Source organism: Mercenaria mercenaria, chromosome 17 (assembly GCF_021730395.1).
Source record: "Mercenaria mercenaria strain notata chromosome 17, MADL_Memer_1, whole genome shotgun sequence".
NCBI classification, from domain to species: Eukaryota; Metazoa; Mollusca; class Bivalvia; order Venerida; family Veneridae; genus Mercenaria; species Mercenaria mercenaria.
In genome coordinates this window covers 38,909,029-38,925,493 of record NC_069377.1, presented here as the reverse complement: position 1 = coordinate 38,925,493, position 16,465 = coordinate 38,909,029, and the positions used below count along the sequence as shown (strand labels likewise).

At 37.4% G+C, this 16,465-nt stretch overlaps 1 protein-coding gene across 6 annotated transcripts in view; it reads left to right on the top strand.

Moving 5' to 3' along the window:
• The window catches only part of LOC123536322 (uncharacterized), a 58,245-nt gene extending 43,412 nt beyond the window's left edge, over positions 1 to 14,833 (top strand). For all 6 annotated transcript variants that reach the window (XM_053527986.1, XM_053527989.1, XM_053527988.1 and 3 more), the window contains 8 exons: positions 558 to 711; positions 2,613 to 2,771; positions 3,131 to 3,306; positions 3,568 to 3,648; positions 4,180 to 4,257; positions 5,267 to 5,460; positions 11,572 to 11,658; positions 13,501 to 14,833. In XM_053527986.1, the coding sequence (XP_053383961.1) occupies positions 558 to 711; positions 2,613 to 2,771; positions 3,131 to 3,306; positions 3,568 to 3,648; positions 4,180 to 4,257; positions 5,267 to 5,460; positions 11,572 to 11,658; positions 13,501 to 13,718 (1,147 nt within the window). In that variant the 3' untranslated portion in view covers positions 13,719 to 14,833. The remainder of the gene's footprint in view (positions 1 to 557; positions 712 to 2,612; positions 2,772 to 3,130; positions 3,307 to 3,567; positions 3,649 to 4,179; positions 4,258 to 5,266; positions 5,461 to 11,571; positions 11,659 to 13,500) is intronic.
• Positions 14,834 to 16,465: the final 1,632 nt, after the last annotated feature.

Below are 16,465 nucleotides of genomic sequence, written 5' to 3'. Positions count from 1 at the left end.
GGGTTTAAAGGTTAACTATAATGAGATTAAATGCTGAACTTTCAGCCATGTTAGTGCAGGTTAAAGTCATCTTTTTCTGCTGTAGCCACATATAATATAATATGTAATGTTAAGTGTCAATTTGCCTTTCTGTATACAATGTATATGTTTAAAGTGGTACAAAAAGATGCACTTCTTTCAAAGCATTTTCTTGTTCTGTTTGATGCCATGTCTTAAATTTGTTTTCTAGCTAGTTTGAAAAAGGATACATTAGGCTACAATTCCTGAGATGAATCTTGCCTCCAACAAGGCAGACATTATATATTTAGTTTAACTAACAACCTATGTTGCATCCAAGGTAGATATGAAAAGCTGCGGCTGTAGTTTTTAGCCTTAAAGGGTTACATTAATTTGTTTAAAAAAATATTTTCTAAAAGTGCAAACTAGATTGACACTAATATGAAAGAGTTTTCTTTAAGAACCATTTCTTTTGTTCAAGTCTTAATGTCTTACTATACATTGGTAATAAAAGGTACTAAAATATTTTATGTGAGTATAATTGTATTTTTTCCTTGCAGGGTGATCAATGGGAGTACATTGTTACACACTGCTGCCTATTACGGACATATTCCAGCAATCAAAGAACTACTGTCTCTACGTGTAGATGTCAACATCAGAGATTATAAAGGGGCCACACCTCTTCATCGGGCCAAAAATCCTGAAATAATGGAGGTAAGACTTGGGATTATATAGGGGCCTTTCCTCTTCATAGGGTAAAAAGTCTGAAATCGTGAGGGTAAAACTTGGGCTGAATTTTGTTTTGTGCTTACAAATGCTACCTTGCATGCGAAAGGATGCTAATAAATTCAGAACCGTTTAATCATAAAACTTCTAAATGAGTTCCAACAATAAAAGGAAAGGGACGAGTGTATAACTGAGTAATGGTACATAGCTGAAGAAGTGTAATTATGTGCCCATCTCAGAAAGAGAGGGGCGTATTATGTGAACACCCATGGTGGGCGGCGGGCAGGTGGCTGACATCCAAAAGCATGTTCGCTCTCTATGTCAAACAGTTTTCATCCGATCTTCACCAAACTTGGTGACAATGTTTGTGGGCATAATATCTCGGTCAAGTTCGATAACCAGCAAAATCGCCCCAGGCACTCTTGGATTATGGCCCTTGAATTACTTGAAAATATGCGAATTTAGCCTTGTCATGTTTTTATTTCGATGTAAATGAGATGTGAAACCAAAAATTGTAGTCCTGTTTGGCACCTCATAACCTATACTGTGTTGGTGCGCTGTAAAACCCAAATAAATAAATACATAGATACTCGAAATCTGTAAATTAGCTAAGTTAAACAGTTTTCATCCGAACCTCACCAAAATTTGTGACAATGTTTTAGGCATAATATCTCGGCCAAATTCGATAACCAGCAAAATCGTCCCAGTCACTCTTGGATTATGGCTCTTGAATTACTTGAAAATATGCGAATTTAGCCTTGTCTGCTCTCTAAGTCGAACAGTTTTCATCCTATCTTCCACAAACTTGCAGATAATGTTTGTGGGCATAATATCTCAGCCGAGTTTGATAACCAGCCAAATCGCCCCAGGCACTCTTGGATTATGGCCCTTGAATTTCTCAAAATCTGTGAATTTAGCCTAATGTCCGCTCTTTAAGTCAAACAGTTTTCATCGGATCTTCACCAAACTTGCAGATAATGTTTGTGGGCATAATATCTCGGCCAAGTTCGATAACCAGGCAAATCACCCCAGGCACTGTTTGAATATGGCCCTTGAATTAGGCCAAGTTCGATGATGGATGTATTTTGTGACAGTCTGCCACTCTTGTTTTTTGTTAAAAAACAAATTCCTTCAAGCTAAGTTAATTTTCTAAAAAACATGGATGTCTGGGAGCAGGGGTAGTTTTCTCTATATGACTATATGGAAAGTTTTAAAAATCTCTGAAACTGCTAGCTTGATATCAATTTATTTCACAACAATGTTCCTTGGATGACCCTCAGCTGAATTCCTTCAAATCATTCTCTTTCATAACATGGCTGCAAGGGGATGGGGGCTAGTTTTCCCTATATGGCAATTTTGAAAATTGTGAAAATCTTTGCTGAAACTGCTGGCCTGCTTTTAAGATGATTCTTTGTTCCAGTATGTCCAGCTGTGAATATTAGGTGAGCGATCTGGAGGCATCATAGCCCTCTTGTCTTTTTGAAGGCTAGATTAGGTTTAAAAGTGGGTCATCTGGTCTAAGAAATAGGTTACCAGGTCAAATCATAGAACAAGCAAAACTAGTTGGCATTATGTTCTACTTGGTCAGTATGAAACCTGGCAAGAATGTTTGTCTTCATCTTCATCTAGTCTAAGTCATATTCCAGACTGGGTTATCAAAACTTAGGTTACTAGGACAAATAATTGAAAAATTTGTATATCAGTCTAAAAGCCATATCTTCTTCCTGATCTACATGAAACCCGGTCAGAATGCTTGTCTTTCTAAAATCTAGAACATTTTGGAGCGTGATAATCTTGACCTATATTCTGGGTCAAACAGTCAAGGTCAGATGAGCAGCTTTGAGTCGTCATGGCCTGCCATCTTAATTTACATTTTGTACGTATTTCAGATTCTTCTTGAGGCTGGAGCACATGTGAATGCTGAAGATTCAGAAAGTAACACACCACTGCATGTCAAGTGTTATGGTGAAACTGGAAAGCCCTCAGATATTGAGTGTATACAAATGTTACTCAATAAGAATGTAAGCCTTACCATAAGAAATAGCAGGGTAAGTTCAGAAACCCATAATTAGTAAAATATCACCCCAATGAAACCAAACTGGAGGGCAAGTGATTATTCTGTCTTTCTAAGATACACAAAAAATTCAGTTTTCTGTGATAACATTTTCGTATAGCTCAGACCATAAATACTGGTCCTGCAACTTGGGAAATATTTACTACCGTACAAGAGGAAATATCAACCACTGTAAACGGAAAATCTACCACTGGACACTGTATAATAAATAATCCTGCTATGGAGTGACAGAATATGGCTTCTTATGGCAGGTGGTTGTTTAAGTAAGGTGGAGATTAGAACAAAATGTCAAAAAAATACACAAAATATAGTTTCCTTTTTCTATATTTCCAGGGCTTGATGCCAATACATTGCTGTGTGATGCAAGGACGTATAGATGTGATGCAGATGTTAATAAACCATGATAAAACAAATGCCATGGCAGCTGCTTTGAGTAAAGAGAGTGACAAGAAACCTCCAAGTCTTATGCATCTTTCCCTTGCCAATGATTTCCCTGAATGTGCTGAATGGTACATACCTCTTGATTTACATATTTTGTATTTTGAGTCTTTTTTCACAATATTTCAGTTCTGTAAAAAAGTAAACTAACAACTATTGCCAAGAGTTTTGAAGTTAAATTAATACTATTCTTGAAATGTTTAAAATGCCATCTGAAATGATATGGATCCTGAATATAGATTTATGTTTCTAGAAATTACACAAATCTTTTCACATGTTTTGAAATCTTGATCTGGAGGTCAGTTTCTATAATTGTACTTTATATTTTACAGGTTACTAGCTAATGGTTTCGAGTTCAAGGAGAAAGAACAAGACATCTTAATGAGAAGAATTCTAACAGAACAAATAAAATTGTAAGTAACATGAATTTTGTGTTTATGAAAGGTGGGTAGGGACATCTTGTGTGTTAGTTTCCTTTACAGTGGTCTCCCCTCTCTCACCACACAATTGATAAACCTTTTTTTCATCTTTATTAGATTTTATTTATTGAAATTGTTTTGAGTATTTCTAAGAGATTTAAGGCTAAAGTGGGTGATAAAATCAAAAATATTATTTAAAAAAGAAAGTAATAATTGAATTTCTTCCCTGGGTTCATGTGATTTTTTTTGTCACATGGTATTTTGTGACGGCAGTGATCAGTGTATCAATAGAGGAGGTTACTGTTTTGTTGTTTTCTTTCAAAGTGTAACAAAAGTACCCCATATTCCTTTTTATGATAGGTAAGTTTTTAAACACCTGTTTAGAAGTTAATATGCAGATTTCATTGAGTTTCAACTATTTTAATAACTTTAGACCCTATGCTTTAGTAAGATCCAACATTTGTCTACATTTAGAAATTTATCAAAGCATAGTACAATTATGTTCTTTTCATTTTTGATTTCCAGAGAAAAACGTGCTGAGGCAATCAAGTTTTTATTAGACAATGGTGCTGAACCAAGCCCCAAATACCCAGGAGGAAATTCGTAAGTTACAGAAGTCCATTTAACAGAGTTTTACAGCAGGAAACTGATCACTTTGACTGTATTGTAAGAAACATATGTAGACCTTCATCCTACCTTTTTTACAGCCCATTCTTTTTTGCCATCTGTGTTTGAAGAGCTGGCCTGGAAGTCTGTTCATCAGTCACTCTTTTTTGTGAACTCCTTAATGCAGTTTTCATGCAGTTCAATTGAAACTTGGTATACATCATCAACTCTAAGTGGACATATACATGTTGTTTGGTCTTTCATGATTGTTTTTTTTTTCTTGAAAATACATTTAGTATAACTACATCCGTACCTTGTGTACTCAACTCCTTATAGTCAAATGAAAGTTGGTATTCATCAACAACATGAAGTGGACATTTTTTTTGGAGTTACTTTATTGAATGAAGTATTTGAACTACATATGTACTTTGTGTACTCAGCTCCTCCTACAGTTCCCTTCCAGTTCGAATGCAACTTGGTATTCATCATTAACATGAAGTGGACATGCACATATTGTTGCCACGTTCATTAAAATTAGACTGTATATTTGATAGTTATGCCCAGTCAATGGAACCTATGATATTATTTCATGTGACACTATTTTGTGTTTTCAACTCAATACAGTTCAAATTTTGATAGGAGAGCATCATCTACATCGAGTAGACATGCACCTACTTTTGTAACTTAATAATTACATTCAGCATTTTTAGGAGGCATTTATCATATATTTTGATATCACTTTCATTTCCTGGAATCATTGAATTTTTAGGGTTCATGTATTTATCAGTCCTGGTTTTGGCATTTATCTGTTTTGTGTGTCAACCACAGGTAGTAATGATTTCAAAGTATTTTTTAAGGTGGTGAGAATTTTTTAGTAAAGGATTTTGAGTTTTACAGAAGTAAGTAAACATTTTATTAACATGAATATCTAAAATGAGTGCAGGTTTAATCTAACTTGCTTTACAAGATAGCGTTAATCAGTTATATATATTTTATAAATTTACAGAGCACTTCATTATGCAGCCAGTTTATCAGGTACTAGTGATGTACTGGAACTGTTGGTGGCCTACAGAGCCGAGATTGACGCCATTAATGAGGATGGTTGTTCACCGTTGTTCTTTGCTACCCAGTCTAACAACAAGTTTGCAGCATGTGTGCTGATTGAACAAGGAGCTAATGTGCGACAGAAAAACACACAAGGTTAGTATTATTTTTTCAAATTTATGGGTATAATACAAACTATCCAGTTCACAGAATCCTTCATGGCTAAGTGGTTTTAAGGCTGCCAACTTTGAATCATGTGGCTTTCAATGCTGTGGGTTCAAAACCTGATTGGGATTAATGAAGAGTTCTTTCATGGAAGCTTTCCAGCTAGCTTGTAGAAGATTTTGGTTGCCAGGTAGCTTATGGAAGGTCTTTGGTGCCAGCAAGTGTCTGGCAGGTTTTTTGAGCCAGCATGCTTGTAGAAGGTCTTTGGTGCCAAGTAGCTTATGAAAGGTCTTTGGTGCCAGGTAGCTTGTGAAAGGTCTTTGGTGCCAAGTAGCTTATGAAAGGTCTTTGGTGCCAGCAAGTGTCCGACAGGTCTTTGATGCCAGCATGCTTGTAGAAGGTCTTTGGTGCCAAGTAGCTTATGAAAGGTCTTTGGTGCCAGGTAGCTTATGAAAGGTCTTTGGTGCCAGCAAATGTCTGGCAGGTCTTTGGTGCCAGCATGCTTGTAGAAGGTCTTTGGTGCCAAGTAGCTTATGAAAGGTCATTGGTGCCAGGTAGCTTGTGAAAGGTCGTTGGTGCCAAGTAGCTTAAGAAAGGTCTTTGGTGCCAGCGAGCATGTGGCAGGTCTTTGATACCAGGTAGCTTGTGAAAGGTCTGTTGTGCCATCTAGCTTGTGGAGGGTCTTTGGTACCAGGTAGACTGTGGAGGATCTTTGGTACCAGCTAGCATGAGGAAGTTCCTTGGTACCAGCTAGCATGTGGAAGGTCTTTGGTGCCAGGTAGCTTGTGAAAGGTCTTTGGTGCCAGGTAGCTTGTTAAAGGTCTTTGGTGCCAGGTAGCTTGTGAAATGTCTTTGGTGCCAGCTAGCATGTGGCAGGTCTTTGGTGCTAGATAGCTTGTGGAAGGTCTGTTGGGCCACCTAGCTTGTGGTAGGTCTTTGGTACCAGGTAGCTTGTGAAATGTCTTTGATGCCAAGTAGCTTCTTGAAGGTCTTTGGTGCCAGCTAGTATGTGGCAGGTCTTTGGTGCCAGCTAGCATGTGGCAGGTCTTTGGTACCAGGTAGCTTGTGAAAGGTCTGTTGTGCCACCTAGCTTGTAGTAGGTCTTTTGTTCCAGGTGTGAAATGGCTTTGGTGCCAAGTAGCTTGTTGAACGTCTTTGGTGCCAGCTAGCATGTGGCAGGTCTATGATGCTGGCAGGTCTTTGGTGCCAGGTAGCTTGTGGAAGGTTTTTGGTGTCAATTATCTTGTTGAAGGTCTTTGGTGCCACCTATCATGTGGCAGGTATTTGGTGCTAGGTAGCTTCTGAAAGGTCTTTGGTGCCAGGTAGCTTGTTGAAGGTCTTTGGCATCAGTTATCTTGTTGAAGGTCTTTTATGCTAGGTAGCATGTGGCAGGTCTTTGGTGCTAGATAGCTTGTGGAAGGTCTTTGGTGCTAGGTAGCATGTGGCAGGTCTTTGATGCTAGGTAGCATGTGGCAGGTCTTTGGTGCTAGGTAGCTTGTGAAAGGTCTTTGGTGCTAGGTAGCTTGTGGAAGGTCTTTGATGCTAGGTAGCTTGTGAAAGGTCTTTGGTGCTAGGTAGCTTGTGGAAGGTCTTTGATGCTAGATAGCTTGTGGAAGGTCTTTGATGCTAGGTAGCTTGTGAAAGGTCTTTGGTGCTAGGTAGCTTGTGAAAGGTCTTTGATGCTAGATAGCTTGTGGAAGGTCTTTGGTGCTAGGTAGCTTGTGGAAGGTCTTTGGCGTCAGTTATCTTGTTGAAGGTCTTTGATGCCAGCTAGCATGTGGAAGGTCTTTGGTGCTAGGTAGCTTGTGGAAGGTCTTTGGTGCTAGGTAGCTTGTGGAAGGTCTTTGATGCTAGGTAGCTTGTGAAAGGTCTTTGGTGCTAGGTAGCTTGTTGAAGGTCTTTGATGCCAGCTAGCATGTGGAAGGTCTTTGGTGCTAGGTAGCTTGTGGAAGGTCTTTGGTGCTAGGTAGCTTGTGGAAGGTCTTTGGTGCTAGGTAGCTTGTGAAAGGTCTTTGATACCAGCTAGCATTTTGACCATAACTGACAACTTGATTTTGATCCCAATTAATCTATGATGAAGCTATTTTATACTGGTTAATCAACAATTCTGACAGATTCCTACTAGTATTGTTCTCAACATGAGGAAAACATTAAGGATTGTTGTTATGATATTCTAGCAAAGAAATAATAAAAAGCTCTCCGAACTGACTATTTTCACAAGAAACACTAGGATCAATACGTCAAAGGCCTCAATGCTTACATTATAACCTGTCTTAACCAATGTTGAGTGGTACCACATAGATGTGACAGTTAATAGAGGCTGTTGGTTGAGACAGGTTATGGTAAAGGTAAGCTTAATTTAAAGTCCCATATGATTAATATTTCTCACATGTCTCCAGACTTTTTTTAGGGCAGTGTATTTGTTAAATATTAATTTCTGATTTGTCTCAGACTTTTAGAGGGCATGGTATATCTTATTACTCACTTGTCTCCAGACTGTTTGAGAGCAGTGTATTTGTTATGCCCCCCTTCGAAGAAGGTGGGGTATATCGTTTTGTAGATGTTGGTCGGTCTGTCCTTAGACCAATCCGTTTCCGGATGATAACTCAAGAACGCTTAGGCCTAGGATCATGAAAGTTGATAGGGAGGTTGGTCATGACCAGCAGATGACCCTTTGTGATTTTGAGGTCAGTAGGTCAAAGGTCAAAGTCACAGTGACCCGGAACAGTTAAACGTTTGGGGATGATAACTCAAGAATGCTTGGGCATAACTCAAGAATGCTTGGGCCTAGGATCATAGCTGATGACCCCTATTGAATTTGAGGTCAATAGGTCAAAGGTCAAGGTCACAATTACCCGGAATAGTTTAACTGTTTCCAGATAATAACTTGAGAACGCTTAGGCCTAGGATCATGAACATTGATAGGAGGTTGGTCATGACCAGCAGATGACCCCTATTGATTTTGAGGTCAGTAGGTCAAAGGTCAAGGTCACAGTGACTGGAACAGTTAAACCGTTTCTGGATAATAACTTGAGAGCACTTGTGCCTAAGGGTCATGAAAGTTGATAGGGAGGTTGTTCATGACCAGCAGATGACCCCTATTGATATGGAGATCAGTAGGTCAAATGTCAAGGTCACAGTGACCCGGAACAATTAAAACGTTTCCGGACGATAACTTGAGAACGATTGGGCCTAGGATCATGAAACTTTATAGGGATGTTGATCATGACCAGCAGATAACCCCTATTGAATTTGAGGTCAAAGGTCAAGGTCACATTGACCCGGAACAGTTAAACTGTTTCAGGATGATATCTAGAGAACGATTGGGCATAAGATCACGAAACTTAATAGGGATGATGATCATGACCAGCAGATGACCCCTATTGATTTTGAGGTCAGTAGGTCAATGGTCAAGGTCACATTGACCCAGAACAGTAGAACTTTTTTTTGCCAAATAACTAGAGAATGCTTTGGTCCAAGATCACATTTGATACAGAGTTTACTTATGACTGGTAAATGACCCATAATTATTTATTTGAGGTCAGTACGTCAAACGTTCAGTGCACAGTGACCAAATAATTTTTGTTCCTTGTGCAGTTACTGAATGCATCAAGAGGGGGCATTTCGTGTTCTACGAACTCTTGTTAAATATCATTTTTATACGCCTGTTTGAAAAAATGGGACGTATTATGGGAACGCCCCTGGCGGGCGGGCAGGCGGGCGGCGTCCACAGACTTTGTCCGGAGCATATCTTCTACATGCATGAAGGATTTTGATGAAACTTGGCACAGTTGTTCACCATCATGAGACAGAGTGTCATGCGCAAAGACCAGGTCCCTAGGTCTAAGGTCAAGGTCACACTTAGAGGTCAAAGGTCAAATTCAAGAATGACTTTGTCCGGAGCATATCTTCTTCATGCATGGAGGGATTTTGATGAAAGTTGGCACAATTGTTCATCATCATGAGACGGAGTGTCATGCGCAAGAACCAGGTCCCTAGGTCTAAGGTCAAGGTCACACTTAGAGGTCAAAGGATACAAGAAAGAAAACTTTGTCCAGAGCATATCTTCTTCATGCATGGAGGGATTTTGATATAACTTGGCACAAATGTTCACCACCACGAGGCGGAGTGTCATGAGCAAGAAGCAGGTCCCTAGGTCAAAGGTCAAGGTCACACTTAGAGGTCAAAGGTCAGATACAAGAATGACTTTGTCCGAAGCATTTCTTCTTCATGCATGGAGGGATTTTGATGTAACTTGGCACAATTATACACCATCATGAGAGGAAGTGTCATGCGCAGTTCCCTTCTTTAGAATTACTTCCCTTTGTTGTTACTATAAATAGCTTATATTGTAACTTTTTCATTACTAGTCGTAGGGAAAAATCGAGACCACTTTTCTGTAGTACAACATGCATGCTACATCCAATTATGAGGTGTATTTTGACCAATGTCTACCTGGTAAAGATTTTTGTGTGGACTTAAAAAATTTTTTGGATTTTTTTTTTTTTTTTTTTTTTAAGATTATCTTCACTTAGTTGTTACTATAAATAACTTATATTGTAACTTTTTTATAATTGACCGTAGGGAAAAAACAAGACCACTTTTCTGTGGTACAACATAGATGTTACTTTCAAATTTTAGGTGTATTTTAATGTATCTCTATCTGGTAAGGAGTTTTTTTGTGGACTTAGAAAAACAAATGACTTACAATGATTACTAAACAACCACAATATTAAAATTCCATTTGCAAATACAGGTGCTAGAGTAAAGAAATTTGCTGTGACGGGCGTATATTGTGACATTCTGGCACTCTTGTTTCATTTGTCTTGGACTTTTGGATGGCATTGTGTATGTTAATTTTCCAGACTTTTGGAGAGAGCTGTATTTGATAAATATTTCTGGTGTGTTTCCTGACATGAAGAGCATTGTTTGTTCTTATACATTTGTCTCTAGCTATTTGGAGGGCAGTGTGTTATTTCTCATTTGATTCTAGACATTTTGAGGGCACTGTATGATATCATGTCTTCCCCCCCCCCATTGGGGGAGACATATTGTTTTTGCCCTGTCCGTCCGTCTGTCACACTTCATTGCCGATCAAAAACTGGAGAACCATTTGACCTAGAACCTTCAAACTTCATAGGATGGCAGGGCTTATGAAGTAGACGACTCCTATTGTTTTTGGGGTCACTCCATCAAAGGTCAAGTTCACAGGGACCTGAACATGGAAAACCATTTCCGATCAATAACTGAGAACCACTTGACCCAGAATGTTAAAACTTCATAGGATGATTGGTCATGCAGAGTAGATGACCCTTATTGATTTTGGGGTCACTCTGTTAAAGGTCATGGTCACAGGAACCTGAACATGGAAAACCATTTCCAGTCAATAACTTGAGAACCATTTGACCTAGAACCTTCAAACTTCATAGGGTTATAGGACTTACAGTGTAGATGACCCCTATTGTTACAGGGGGCTGAACATAGAAAATGCTTTCCAATCAATAACTTGAGAACCACTTGACCCAGATTGTTGAAACTTAATAGGATGACTGGACATGCAGAGTAGATGACACCAACTTATTTTGGGGTCACTTGATCAAAGGTCAATGTCACAGGGGCCTGAACATGGAAAACCGTTTCCAGTTCATAACTTGAGAATCGCTTGGCCCAGAATGTTGAAACTTAGTGGGATGATTGGACATGCCGAGTAGATGATCCCTATTGCAGCCAGCCATCAGTGTCTCTTTGACTTTCACTCCTGTCCCCTATTGACTTCTTGCTTATATGACTATGCATTGGGGGAGACGAGAGCTTTTCTACAAAAGCATCTTCTAGTTTCCCAATTGTTTCTAGACATTTGGAGAACTCTGTATACAGTGTTCTCCAAATGTTTTGCTGTTTAATATTAAACATGTATCACTGAACATTACAGCACAACCTCTGCAGAGTGGCTCCATTGGAAGTCTGAAATTCGCTTGTTGTTCAGAGGTTGTTGCTATCGGTAACTGAAAACCCGGTTGAGTCAGAATAAAAATGCCAGTGTCAATAAGGAGGTGTTTGCCCTGCAGGTGTTACAGAGGTTATACTCTATTTTTCTTTCAGGTCTGACAGCATTTGACTATATCGTAGACTTCGAGGACTGGATAGAGTGCGGATACTTCAATGAAGAAATCAAGGCTAGGTTAAAAGGTAATTTAAATTTCACATGTCTTTAATGTGTATAAGTTATAGAATATTTATAGAATTTATGATGATTTTTATTCAGAAATGTAAGTTCTGTGTCAGATATATTGCAGACTTAGAGCACAGTTTTGCTCATGCATACTTTATGTATACTCCTTGATATAAAAGTAAAATATTTTTATTACACATGCATTAACGCTAAATAAAAGATATACTGTCTAATGATGTCATTATTATATCTCTGATCCTACTGTAAGTAAACGATGATTGAAAATGCATATTGATGATGTCAATCCAAAACCCTGTAACTGAGATTTGGCGCATTATTTTCTTTTCTAAAAAAACATATCTACAAAATTACTGATCTCTGTGTAGTCATCATTTCAATAGCCAGTCCTGATATGTCATTACAACTTTGTGAAATAGGTGAGAACTCTGTTTCTGTAATAGGATTTTTCATCTTTAAAAATTGTTAACTCATGGGGATTTGACTGGGTCTTTGCAGTTAAGAATTTAAGCAGCTTGAAAACCCCACATATTTTCATCAGCGATTATGTTTTATCATATCAAATACCATTACCAAGTGAATAGAGACCAGATTTGCAAGGACGACAGATTTTTATACAGTTTAGTAAGATCAAAAATCCTGCCAGTGCAATTGAGCCATATAACCAAACCAAATGATATGAAGCTCTACTGAAGCTTAAAATATGATTAAAAACTACTTTTAAAGACCTTTGGTCCAAAAAACTCACCGTTGCTATACCAGAGTAAATAATGTTTTATTGACACCTGAAAAATGCCATTTTGCAGTTACAGGGATATAGAATATTTACAACACTTGCCCTAAACTTGCTGTAAAAGTTATCTTTTCCTCAGAATACAGCAAGCTTCACAAGATGGAATATGGGTTGGGTTAAGGACCAGTTTTCAGTGTATGATCCTGCGAGAAAAATTCTTGAAAGACAAATCACTATTAAAGAAAAGTGTCGTTTTCATGGAAATACCATGCATTTGCACTGTTTTTGTGTGCCCTAATCCCCCTCTGTTCCAAAGTGTTTTTGGTGTGGTGGTGGCACACTTAGATTTGAATTTATTTGGCTGCCCATTCATCATTGATGTCTAGCATATCTCGAAAGAATTTTACATAGGGTCATCAGACATTACTGGAATGTAATGCAACAAGTATTTTGTTAGGGATTTCACTCAGTAAGACAAGAGTTACAGCCCTTGACATAGCCAAAAATATGTACAATGGTCTGATAAGTTTAACCCTTACCATGCTGGAAACAATTGATTCTGCTTTTGCGACCAGTGTAGATCTTGATCAGCCTGCACATCTATACAGTCTGATCATGATCTGCACTGTTCGCTATTCAGTCAGTATCTTTTAGGTAAGCACCCCTTTAAACAGTTAATGGTACTGTCCAGATTGAAAGACAGACAAGTCCATTATGGAAATGAAGCAGTGTAAGGATTAACTCACTTGTCTTCTGTATCTGCCGGAGTTACAGTAAAAGGGAGCATCAATATCCTGGACACATACCTTGATTGTATTGAGAATTCTAATCCATTGTGTTCAAGTGTTCCAAAATTACTAAACTTTTCAAAGAAAGATGTTCACATTATTCTGTGATGTCATTATAAGTTTGTCGGGGATTATGTTGTTGTTGTTTTGTTTTAATTGATTGCATGCTAAATTTTAATTGTACCAATGGAAAAATTTCCCTTTTTTTAATCTATAATTTTTTTATTTGTCGACAATATCATGTTTTCACAAAATCGGCCATTCTGGCAAAAACCACATAATAAGTTGCAAATGATTTTACAATACTCTATTTCTTTCAGCTTACAATCTGAAACATGCCAGAGATCTGATCAGGGCTATATCAAAGAGGGTCAAACCTGGCACATTACCAATGATGCGACATGATATGAGTAAGTCTGCATTCTCCATCCAGACACCCCATAGGCCAGCACAGTACCGAAGTGGGACGTCCATGTCACGCCACAAGATGTTACCTCCAGTAAATACTGGTGGTGCACCGAAATATTTGATGTTCTAAAAACTGGAGGCTAAATGATATTATTTGCTGGCTCACAACTTTGTTAAATGAACATCATGTTAACTGTGTTAAAACTTTAAGACTACCATATATGAAATTACTTGATCTTCCATTCTGCCCCACTTTTTACCTAGTTTATTTAAATAAAGGGTTTATTTTGTGTTAAGATGATGAAGTAGCACTGTGACTGTAAGTCCATACAGCACATAGGTTTGCAAGAGAAAAGAGTGAAACTGTTTTAATGAACCATATTACAAGCATGTTTAAAGGGATTTTCTTTTTCCAACTTGAATCTTAGTCCTAACAGACATTGGTAATATTGGACTAATATCAGGAAACCACTATCAGTGTATGATATTGGTCCATCATCCAGCTGATGATTAGACATCAACATTGAACCCTCATCTGTTGGGAACAATATTGTCATGTCAACTGCAAAAGGGATATTGGGCTGTCAGATATCGGTCCAATATATAATGCTTGACACAATAAATGGTCTGTACAAATATAATACATTTTTGCAGATGGAATTGTTATAATTTATACAGTTTATATGCAAACATTTAGTCATATATATACACCCCTTGTATTAAGTGATTTGATTTTGTACAGATCTATACTTTATGTATATTTTAGTTTAAACTGTAAATGTCTCCAAAATCCCACTGCTTATGTCAAAATTTGTGAAAATTTTATTTTAAAGATACAGTACATGTACAGTAATTGTTTAATCTGATATACACTATTTTCCAATGAATGTTAATGAATGAAAAGTTCATCAGTAGTCCTTATTTCTATAAAAGTTCAAATACAGTCCAACCTGCACTAAAGATAGCCTTCAAACAGGTACCACCTGGCTTTAAAGACCACTGATGTCACCTCAAAGTTTAATTATTTCATGTAAATAAATTCCACTGGGCAAAGAAAAACCACTTTCTGACTTTCCAAATTTAAGTCCTTGTATAAAGGTTAGACTGTATTTAAAGAATTCAGGCAAAATGGGTGAAGGCAACGTAAAAGTCTTGCATAAAATGGATCTTTCCATTGCAGTGGAATCACTCTAAAACTGAATTGAATAAACCTTTAAAAACTGAAAACCTCTTTAAACTAAACTTTATCTTCTAATTAATGAATAACTCGTTTAATGTAAAACTAATGGTTAATTCCTCTTAAAATGGAAACCTCTTAAATTTAAGTAAATGTTCTCTCTAAAATGGAAATCTCATAACTTAAGTAGATAGTTTCCTAAAATGGAAACCTCTGTAAATTTGAAGTGAATAGTTCTCTCTAAAATGGAAACCTCTCATAACTGAAATTTTACCTTTTATCTTGAGGCTAACAATCTGATTTAGAGAGACACCAGTTACATTGTACATTATTTTAGAAAACTAACTTGCACCCATGTTGTTCATATATTTTTTGCACATTCTAGTCGTACTAAGTACTAACATAGTTTTATTTACATAATTATACTATGTATATATTTGTTACAAACTGCATTATATTATTTATGTTTTAATAGATTATTTTTTATATTTCTATGAATTTCATAGTGCCAAAATAATTGCTGCTGTAAATATTTCTAACGTTAAAATATTTTTGGTCTGTAAAAATAGTAATTTTGTTTGACACCAAATTGTTAATTTATGAGTTTTTAAAGGTCTGTCTTGACGTTATGTTAGTATTTTCTTGGTTTTATGTCATTTTTATCTCATGTGAACTTTGTTCTGGGAGAGCTATTAGTAAAGATGTACGATCTGTTGTCCAGTGTCATCATTTTTACTTAGACTTCTCTGCTCTGAAACTACTGGTCAGAATTGCACAAAACTTGGTCAGTTGCATCCTGGCATCTCTATCATATTAGTTCAGTGGTTAAGCTTGACCCCCGTTTAGGGGATGCCAGAGCTAAAAATAGAAAAATCTTTTAACGACTTCTTCTCATAAACCACATAATGGATCTTTATCAAATTTAATCTGTAGTATCGTTATATGATCCATTCGCAATTTTGTTCAAATGGGGACAGTCAGTCCCTTTTAAGAAATGCTAGAGCTAAAAACAGAAATACCTTCAAATTGCTTCTTTTCATGTACCGCTTGATGGATCTTAATCAGATTTGGTTTGAAATGTTGTAAGGTCTTCTCCCAATATTGCTCAAGTAGGAGCCATGTGGACAATTGGCACCTTGTAGGAGCCATGTGGACAATTGGCACCTTGTAGGAGCCATGTGGACAATTGGCACCTTGTAGGAGCCATGTGGACAATTGGCACCTTGTAGGAGCCATGTGGACAATTGGCACCTTGTAGGAGCCACTGGAGATAAATCAGCTATACCATTTAGAGACACCTACTCATGAACAGCTGTTGGATCTTCACCAAACTTGATCTGTAGCAACTTTATAAGATCCTCTCCAAATTGTTTTTATCAAATGGGGGCAGAATGTCCCATTTAGGGGCTGCAATAGCAAAAGATAAAATTTTTTAAATAACATCTAATGAATTGCTTTGTTAATGCTTATACCAAAGTTGCTCAGAAGCATGGTGAAAAGGTTGTTGTCCTATCAGGTGAGCGACTTGAATCTCTTTAGGCCTCTTGTTAAGTAAAATTGTAGTAAGTAATTGTTAAGTAATAAAATATATATATAAAGCTAAGTTAAATGCTCCTGAATTCCTTACAGTACTGATGATTTACTGATTTACCTGTTCTCCGCAAGCCCCATGTGGTTCTGGGACGATCTGTGTATGAAAA